This window comes from Asterias amurensis, chromosome 10, assembly GCF_032118995.1.
Source record: "Asterias amurensis chromosome 10, ASM3211899v1".
In the NCBI taxonomy this organism is placed as follows: domain Eukaryota; kingdom Metazoa; phylum Echinodermata; class Asteroidea; order Forcipulatida; family Asteriidae; genus Asterias; species Asterias amurensis.
The window spans coordinates 16,350,205-16,360,636 of record NC_092657.1 but is presented as its reverse complement, the minus strand read 5'-3'; the positions used below and the strand labels follow the sequence as shown (position 1 = coordinate 16,360,636).

At 39.0% G+C, this 10,432-nt stretch overlaps 2 protein-coding genes across 2 annotated transcripts; both read right to left on the bottom strand.

Moving 5' to 3' along the window:
• Positions 1–3,606: 3,606 nt before the first annotated feature.
• On the bottom strand, positions 3,607–4,029 carry LOC139942745 (perlucin-like protein). The gene has a single exon (XM_071939539.1). It carries the CDS (start codon positions 4,027–4,029, stop codon positions 3,607–3,609), a length of 423 nt encoding a protein of 140 aa, XP_071795640.1.
• Positions 4,030–8,654: 4,625 nt separating this feature from the next.
• On the bottom strand, positions 8,655–9,164 carry LOC139942744 (perlucin-like protein). Its single transcript, XM_071939538.1, has one exon. The coding sequence runs from the start codon at positions 9,162–9,164 to the stop codon at positions 8,655–8,657; it is 510 nt and encodes a 169-aa protein (XP_071795639.1).
• Positions 9,165–10,432: the final 1,268 nt, after the last annotated feature.

The following is a 10,432-nucleotide window of genomic DNA, read 5'->3' as shown; positions in this document are numbered from 1 at the left end:
AGCCATAGTGTAGATAGTGACTTATTAATAAACCATATCAATTGTAAATCAATCAGTTTAATTCGCTTGACTTTAGTGTATATCTTCTTTCTTTTTGTTTGTATTTTTTTGCTTTGCTCTACAGAAGCAGTTCCACCATTTGGTTAAACAAAATGGCGGACCGTATTAGTTCACGAAGTGTAAGGAAAACCACACCTTTTCGAAGGAGATTTTGCTCAAATATGCAGTGAATCGTTTCAGATTTAGAGGTGAGGTGATTTTGTGAGCGGATGCATCCCCCCTCTGACTGTGTTTGTAAATTACATCATTCTAAAAATGTATACTGAACAGCAAGATGAGTACTACTACACTAAGCTCTCAAAGCATTACCCAAGAAATCGTTCGCAACATTTTAAAAAAACCTTACATTACAAGCTTCCACATTGACTTAATGCTATGTTTTTAAAGACCCTGGACACTATTGGTAATTGTCAAAGACAAGTATTCAAAGTTGTTGTATCTCAACATATTATGCATAAAATAACTCACATGTGAAAATTTGAGCTCAATCGGTCGTCGAAGTTGCGAGATATTAATGACAGAAAAAAAACCACCCTTGTCGCACCAAGTGCTTTCAGGTGCTTGATTTCGAGATTTCAAATTCTAAATCTAAAAATCAAATTCGTGGTAAATTACTTCTTTCTCGAAAACTACGGCACTTCAGAAGGAGCTGATTCTCACAATGTTTTATACTATCAATCTCTCCCCGTTACTCGTTACAAAGAAAGGATTTATGATAATAATTATTTGAGTAATTACCCATAGTGTCCACTGTCTTAAAAACAATAACTTTTTAAACTACTTGGACACTTATACGCATGACTTGCACAAAGTCACGGTCTGTTTACTTTTTATGATCTTTCCCGAGTCAGGATGTAATGTGGAATACCGTTTTAGGGTCAATGTGACCCGAATTCCAAACGTAGTCTGATATCAATCAACGTGATTTGTTTTATTTTTTGTATATATTTTCTTGTTTACATAAAGCATGCATTAATACACTGCGCTTATTATCCACATCATGAATTGATATTTGTTAGCCCCGAAACACAAATATTTGTCTTGATGCAAAGGAATATCTTTTTATTGCTACCGGCCTAAATGACGTACAACTAAATGTTATGGCAACTTATGTAAAGATTGCTTGCTTCAAGTTTAGGAATTTTTAATTTTTAACACCTCAAAATCACAACTGTCATTATTATTAACTTGTTGTGAAACAAAGACAGCTTAAAGACTGACGTCACCAGGCCCAATTTCATGGCTCTGCTTACCGTAAGCACAGAATCGGCGCTTACGGAAGCAGGGAATTATGTGCTTACGGCAAGCGTATTTCACGGGTTAGCGGCGGATTTGGGCTTCTGCGCGTGCGTACTTCACGTTACTAGGCATTCTACGCTTAAGGCTAGCGCAAAAATTCGGCACTTGCACGTAAGCGGGGAATCGCGATCGTAAGCGCAGAATTCGGCGGTAAGCAGAGTCATGAAATAAGGCCCTGGTTTACTCGCGTTCACATCAACCACGGAGAAAGGACCACGGAATTGGAGTTCGAACTTCCCGGGCAATTTAGAAGTCAATGAGCCACACGAACCCTTTTTGTTGGAGGTGCGTCGCTGCATTTTACACAAGGCTGTCTTAAGAATTTCCTAATAGTTTGTGTCAGCAGTCACAATATGATTAGCATATGAGTGCAACGGATTAGCGGCGACGAACGTGTTTCTTCTGAAGTAAGGAAGTTCGAATTCCATTCGTGGTCCTTTAACACGCAGGCAACAACCATCGGACTGTTAACACGTACAGTTTATTGACGATCAAAAACACATCAGCCCCGAACAGTGTGACTGTCATAAGAATTTCCCAAAGGTTTGTGTCAGCAGTCACAATGATTAGCACATGACTGCAGTGTTTAAGCTGCAGGAGTCATGTTTCCTCTGAAGTAAGGAGGTTCGAACTCATTCAGTGGTCCTTTCTCTATCCACCAATAATCAGGCTGTTACGTACGGTTATAGACGGTCAAACACACATTAGCGATCAAACACACATTAGCCCCCGGTGAGGCTGTCTTAAAAAAAAATCAAATATTTGTGTCAGCAGTCACTCACATAGTGACTGCAATGTATTATCGGCTGTGATCAAGTTTCTAGTGAAGAAAAGGAAGTTCGAGTTCCTTCCGTGGTCCTTTCTCTATGCACCAACCATCGGGACGTCAACACGGCCTACAGTTCCATGACGAGCAAAAAACCTCGTCCCCAGTGGGGCTGTCTAAAGAGTTTCAGAAGAAATGACAAGACTCCGCCGGAGAGGGTGAGTTAGCACCAAAGATTATAGAGCGCCGCAAGGCGTAAAATGCGGAACCAAAGCTTTATATATTGTTGGAAAGTGAAAATACGCATGGGCGCCATTTCAGCAAGTGAATGTTTTGTTTCCCATTGATAGGAATGGTCAATGTCTGCACCGATCTGCACTGATCTATTGTTGTATCCAAAGAGTTACTTGCCGAAATGGCGTCCAGTGGGATTTCACATTCCAGCCCGAGTTCCGCATCTTGCTCCTTGCGGCGCTATATAATCTTTGGTTAGCACACACCGATGTAAAACTATTGGTAATCTTTACACACGCAAATACTCGGTACGCGCACAATAGACGTGGAATGAGGTGCATGCTGGTCTAGCTAGCTATCAAATTTAGGTACTAGCTAGACCAGCATGCACGACAGTTTGCGCTTGCGCAGTGGTATTTGCGAAAAGGTCTATAGTTGCAGTACCCGCTGCCTTCATTCGAAATTAATTAACACAAAATTTAAAAATTTCAACGTATTCGTAGATGCTTGGCTACCTCCGAAAAAAAGTTTTTTTTTTTATTGGGAGGTTTCCACAGGGCAAATAAGAAATACATGTACATTTAATGAAACTGCCTCCAGCCACTTTTTCAGCCAGTGAACTTTTTGTTTCCAATTTGTAGATATGGTTTTAGTTTGTGATTATCGGTCATAGTAAACCGTATGAGCAAAGCGAAGGAGCATTTCATATTAGTGAAATCATCTCGTACATGATGGTTGTGTAGAAAACCATGTAACTTCAAGCAATAAAGCAAATCCTAAATTAATGATGAATTGGACCGATGGTTGAATCCCTTACTACATGGTACAAATAATGTTAGTTTCAAATCGTGCAGTTTGCCGCTTAAGGCTCCATGTACTTTATGTAGGACAAAAACCACGATGTCTACAGATTTACACTAAACTTACAGTTTGAAAATAATAGTAGAAAGCTTCCCTGAATACATTACTTGCTGAGGGGCTGTAGTTTTTGAGAAATGAGTATGACAATGTCATGAAAATAATTTTTGTCTCAGTGATCATGAGACGAAAATAATTTTAGCATGTTAACATTTTCATGACATTGTTTACTCATTTCTCAAAAAAATACAGCACCTCAAAAACTAACATTTTAAGGTACGCTTTTTACTATCATTATATCTTCAAAAGGTGTTAGTTTAATGTAAATCTGTGGACATAGTGTTTTGTGTTACAAAAAGTACACGCGTCTTGCCTTGATATTCAAATCGTCAAACGTGAAGGACTGGTCTGCCAGCCACTTTGCAAAGAGCTCTCTCTGATATAATGCAACTCCTATCAAACCATTGGTTGTTTCCCCATGAAGCAAACGCAGCCACGGCCGCACAATCTTCCTCTATCGCGTTATTCGGTTCTCCATCATGCCAGTTTCTGTAAGCGACCTCCACGCTATCATCTCTGCACTTCCATATCCCCTCCACCTCTAGATCATTACAGTCGATCCATATCCAATCATCTGGAACCAACTGCGCTATAAACTCGTTTTCTTGATTGGAGCTTGGTGCAGCCAGAACACCACCCAGGTTTCTACACTCTTCTTTAGCATCTGCCCAGGTAAATGCCGTCTCAGTGATCTTGTAGCATGAGTTTCCCCAGTAATGCCAAGACTCCGGACAGGATGAGTCGTCATACATAAATGTATAGCATTGCTGATCTGGAGATGCAACCACTCCAAAACAAGAGCTATATAGCAACTCAGTTGAAAGTATGAAGTACACTAAACCAAACATGATGATACCAATGTACGCACTGTTTAGAATTGAAGCAGATTTGTTCTCTGTGAGAGGGTTAGTAGGAAAACATCCACATCGGTTACCAAAATCTACAATAATGTGTGATTCTTTCGGGTTGAGTTTCCCTCACTGTAGTTTTCCAGGGTCTCTTGCGGTTACTGACAAAAAGGTTGTGAAGAGGTTTCCCTATCAAAGGAACAGTGGGGCTGAACACACAACGTCAGTTCACATGATATTATATCTATACAGATCTCTCACGATGTGCCCACATGCTGTCTACCCAAAATCTACATTAATGTATGATTATTTCGGGTTGCGTTTCCCTCACTGTAGTTTTCCAGGGTCTCTTGCGGTTACTGACAAAAAAGTTGTAAAGAGGTTTCCCCATCAAGGGAACAGTTTGGCTGAGCACACGTCGTCTGTTTACATGATATTAGATCTCTCCAGTAAGGGATGAACTACCACACATACACGTAGATCACGATGTACCCGCATGCTGTCTACATGATTTGTTCCTACGAAGGCAGATATCCAACTGGGTGAAAGAATTCTAAAACATGCTGTGTGTGGAGTTGATTTGATGTGGCTGTTCTGGCAAATGTTTTGAATAATTTGGATGCTCAAATGAAAATATTGGCGTAGGTGACCCCAAAGTGTCCGTTCACTTTACATAAGGTGCAATATATAGCTCTACAATAGTACGAGTGGTGTTAATAGACCAAAGTCGACCCAAATGGTCTAAGTCGACCCAATTGGGATAGGAGACATCTCTCAAACGAATTATGTTTTCTCAGAAAAGAGACAACGTCGACCCAAACGGTTGCATCGAAGACGAGTTGTGATATCTCCTATTTCTGTTTCGCAACCAACCCCGATTCTGATCTCGCCTGCTAAAATGCGCACACACTGATTGGCTAACACTCATAATGAGTCATGAATAAACATGAAAACTGGTATCATTAGAGACAATTAAACGAAAATAAAATTGCCTAGGATGCTCTCAGTAATGATTACTATCATCATCTGCTCGTGGTGTGAGACAAAGACTCCAATGTTCACACGCTTGAAAGACTTTATTAAAGCATGGCAATGTACATTACAAAACGTTAAAATTGCGCTTTTGCAATTTCACAGCTCTCACACACACAAACAAAGAAACAAAGAAAGAAACAAACACAGCAGTTCGATACCAATTTAGCTGCCAATATTACAACAATACGTGCTGCAGGAGTGCTTTCGCTGATACCATTAGTATGTCTCGTAATGTGAGTCTTGTTCCTAGACGTTGTCTTGCATGTACCTATGCATTATAGCTTGGAGTGCTTATAGTGCAGACATGACAAACCTTGACTATGGTCGGATCAATAGAAAGGCATATTCTTCAACACTACCATTGCAGCCAAGCGGTGCGCCAGGCTTAATAGTGAAAACATTGTGCATCCAGCCTCAACAATAATTTGAACACATGCTTGAATATAATTCAAACCAAAATTCACACTGTGAACATCATTGTTGACCTTTAATTCATTCCAACTCACTTTCAATGGGATTGTTCCTTTGGATAGTGATTTGGTTCGCTTTTGGGTAATCTCTAGGCTTATGTTTTTAAATATTGTGTTTTCCATTGTTTTTATGTCTGTCATTGTTTTTCTAATGTTTTTAAATCCTACATTTTATGTTTTTGTTGCTGTGTGTTTTTGATGTTTTTGAAGCTTGAAAGAATAAATAAATACACAAATAGTTTATAAAATTGTTTCCAAACTGAGGCTGGATGAAATAATAGTCGGGTCCTATGTTTCCGCAATGAGTATGCATTCATTATTGTTATTGGAACAGGAAACTTGACCAAGTTGGTGACAGCATGATGAAGGTCTTTATCGGAAAAAGAACTGAGTACATTCAATCCAAGAATAAATCACAACAAGTGAAATTTTCTTTTATTTGACACATAACGAGGGGTTACAAAACTACACCTTATATTGTGGGGCATAAACAATGATTACAGTGTGTTTGAAATGTTGATATAGGAACTGATATTGTGGGGCATAAGCAATGATTGTTTGAAATTTGTATATATGAACATATTCTTTTCTGATTTCTGCCTGATATAGTGTACAAAGTTGAGGACAGCATTTTAAAAATTTACCACCGATGTTTATTTGATTATTGCAGGAATTGAAACAAGCATGTATTGAATACAAACAAACACTTGTGAAGACCTGAAAGTTGTCCCGTTTTTTCTTACTAAAATGAATCGTATGCCCATTATTGCAAATGTTTTAAAATAATTGACTACAAACTTGAAAGAATCTGTGAGTAGCGCTGCTACAACACCAACACAACAGCAATTCTAAGAAAAATTATCACTTTGTTTCCTAATATATCTGTAAGACTGACGTCACCAACACTTCAAGTTGTGGATTTAAAGACCACAATAAATATTTACTGAATTAACACCAGAGGTGTGATAAAAGCAACCGCTGTTGGTCTAGTGTCTATTGAATCAAGCATTTGTTGAATACAATGATCTAAGCAAAGTACCACCGTTATCGAATTGCTTGTAACTTTTCTGGCTGTTATTGAAATGTTCATGAAGTCTCTGAGTACTGTCTGCTATACACCGTTACAACAAACAATTTAATGAGCATTGATTGGTTTCCTAAATATCTATAAGACTAACATCACCAACACTAAAACAACAAATTGCAATTTACCTTTTACTAAAATTGACATAAAGAGATCTAATGAAAGCAACAATTATTGCACTTGTGTCTACTCTACTATATTCTTCATCAACAGAGGCGCCATTGCGCAGTGTGTTAACTTGCTTCATAAAATAAACTCAGTTATTTATTTTAATATGAAACGAACTCAACAAGTTCATGGAAAAAAAATATATCGAGCACAGACACTGTTTTCAGATGCAGCTGTTGCTGAAAACATTACCAAATATTTAGTGTAATTAGCTTCCACTTAAAGGCAGTAGACACCATTGGTAATTACTCAAAATAATTATTAGTATAAAACCTTTCTTGGTGACGAGTAATGGGGAGTGGTTGGGGGTATACAACATTGTGAGAAATGGCTCCCTCTGAAGTGCCATAGTTTTGAGAAAGAAGCAATTTTCCACGAATTTGACTTCGAGACCTCAGATTTAGAACTTGAGGTCTCGAAATCAACCATCTAAATGCACACAATTTCGTTTGATAAGGGTTATTTTTCTTTCATTATTATCTCGCAACTTCTATGACCGATTGAGCTCAAATTTCCACAGGTTTGTTATTTTATGCATATGTTGAGATACACCAACTGTGAAGGCTAGTCTTTGACAGTTACCAATAGTGTCCACTGCCTTTAACTTGCTTCACAAAATAAACTCATTCATTTTTGTATATGAAACTAACTCAACAAGTTCATGGAAAAAGAAAAAAAAAATCTCGAGCACAGACACTGTTTTCAGATGCAGCTGTTGCTGAAAACATTACCAAATATTTAGTGTATTAGCTTCCACTTAAAAACAAATATTTCTCACTAAGAATCTGCTCTGTACAATACGTTGACACAGCGTACGTACATAGAGTGAACATCAGATAGACGAACAGCTTCTGTTTAATTTGCAAGATCAACCTGTTCAATTGACAGCTGCTATTAAAATATAAAAATGTAATGGGGAAAGACACATTTCGCCATGACTAATTATAATGTGACGTGAGGTGACGAGGTGCATAATATAGCACGCCACCATGCGTTGATGGCTGCCCAGTGTCCACAAAGCTAGTAACATTTTCCTAACATGGAATAAGTAAAAGATAACTTGATTCTATATACTGATTGAGAACTACAAACACTCAAATACCGCCAACCTACTTAGCCCACGGCTGTTACCCCTTTCCAGATGTATTTTTTTTTGTGCCGGTGTGGCGGTTTTAACTTTCCGCCGTGTTCAGATTTCCGAATGACCAAATACGGTAACATTACGAAAGATGGGGCAAGAGAACGTGACTAAATAGAAAAGAATCGTAACACTGTAACATATAAACAAATCGGGGTCACTGAGAAAACTACAGTACTCGCCAGGATTCTCGCGGCGGTATTTTTGTCTGACTACGTCACCTAGAAAACTGAACACGCCGGAAAGCTAAAACCGTTCGTACAACGTGCTGAAATATCCGGCTACGTGACCCGGAAAACTTAATACGGCGGAAGACTGAAACCGCCACACCGGTAAGTCTTTAATGAATTTACCCTTTAAGTGATCTGCTTCACCACAATACCTTTCAAGAAACCTGTGTTCTGCAAACAAAGACAACCTTGATATTCTAACTGTTGCCACCTATAATAATAATAATGAACGCAGTGTCAGTTTGTTGAACCTCATGTATTTAACAATCATCATACAAGCAAAACACATGTCAATTCTTTTCTCAAAACCTTTCCGTTTAAGTCATTGTACAATAGTAGTTACTTTTTGTTTCCCCAAAGATTTCATTTAAGTACAAGGACTCGAAGCTTTGATGTTCAATTGTTCACACGTGAAGGACTGGTCTGCCAGCCATTTTGCAAATAGCTTTCTCCTTTCGGCTGCAACTAACATCATGCCATTGCTGGTTTCCCCATGTAGCTACGACCGCACAATCTTCACCTACGCCTGCGTTATTCGGTTCTCCAGAATACCAGTTTGTGTAAGCAACTTCCATGTTACCATCTCTGCACTTCCATCTCCCCTCCACCTCTAGATCATTACAGTCGATCCACATCCAATCATCTGAAACCAAATGCGCTACAAACTCATTTTCTTGATTGGAGCTTAGTGCAGCCAGAACGCCACCCAGGTTTCTGCACTCTTCTTTAGCATCTGCCCAGGTAAATGCCGTCTCAGTGATCTTGTAGCATGATATTCCCCAGTAATGCCAAGACTGTGGACATGTTGAGTCGTCACTCATAAATGTAGAACATTGCTGAACTTGAGATACAACCACTCGAATGCAAGAGCTATCTAGCAATGCAGTGAACGTTACGAGGAGCAAAACATACATTTTGACGCTGCTATGTATTTCTACCAGTTATTAGTTGTCCAATTTTAAACCATGATATTTGTTTTGATGATAAGAAGTTGAAGTTGACACACCAAAAGTGTTTCCCATCAGGTTGATGTTACTATAAGACTACATATTTTTTCATTCATAATTAAAGTTGCAGTTTTGACGTCTACCTGTGTATGTCCAAAAAATCTACAAAGATGAGCTGTTAACTTGTAACAATTGGAGGTCCGTTCTCCATATAATAGAAGGTGACGAAGGAAAACAAACCAACTGTTTTGGGTGAACACTTTATGTTGATGCACCGATGAACAGTTCTGCGAAGATGAACACCCAAAATGGCAGCTTACACGCAATGAGATATGATACAGCTCTCTGTTAATACGAATGATGTTCTTTCCAGATAGACACAGTCAACCCAAACGGTTGCAGCGCAGACTAGTTGTAGTCTCCTTTATCTTTTTCGCAGCCCGCCTGATATCGTCTGTAAAATGCGCACACTTTGATTGGCTAGACTGTTAATTGACTCATGAATAAAATATGAACACACAGAAGCGAGGACAGCTACGGTGCAAAAAGTTCAACACGATGCGACGTAATTTCCGTCCATGCACATACTCCGTAATGAACATTGATCTGCTCGCGGTGTTATAATGAATACGATCTTCACATGCTTGAAAAAGCACGCCCAGAGAAATTTAGATTGATCATTTCGGCTTCCATTTTGCAACTCACAGCGTACACCTACGTAACACACGCGCCGCCCACACAATACAAGGGGGCTCGATACTAATTTAGATTCCCAATACATGACGTACTCCGTTACTCCGTTATGATTCTATAGATCTTGTCATGGTGTGATTTTCAAAAAGCTTGAAAGCACGCCCGGGGAAGTAACGATCTCATATTTTGGCCTCCATTTGGCACCTCACAGCTCCCACACACAAAACAAAGGAACCATTGGTCGATTCCACAAAGTAGTTGAGAGCAATATTGGCGCTTTGTTAAATTAATCGGCTTTCGGTTCGATACTAATTTAAAGGCAATGGACACTATTGGTAAATGTCAAACACTAGTCTTCACAGTTTGTGTATCTCAACTATGCATAAAATAACAAACCTGTGAAATTTGAGCTGAAACGGTCATCGAAGTTTCGAGTTAATAGTGACAGAAAAAAAACCCTTGTCACACGAAGTTGTGTGCGTTTAGATGGTTGATTTCGATACCTCAAATTCAAAACCTGAGGACTCGAAATCAAATTTTGG

Coding starts and splice junctions, on each gene's coding strand:
- LOC139942745 (XM_071939539.1), bottom strand. CDS start 4,029: ATGTATGACGACTCATCCTGTCCGGAGTCTTGGCATTACTGGGGAAAC.
- LOC139942744 (XM_071939538.1), bottom strand. CDS start 9,164: ATGTATGTTTTGCTCCTCGTAACGTTCACTGCATTGCTAGATAGCTCT.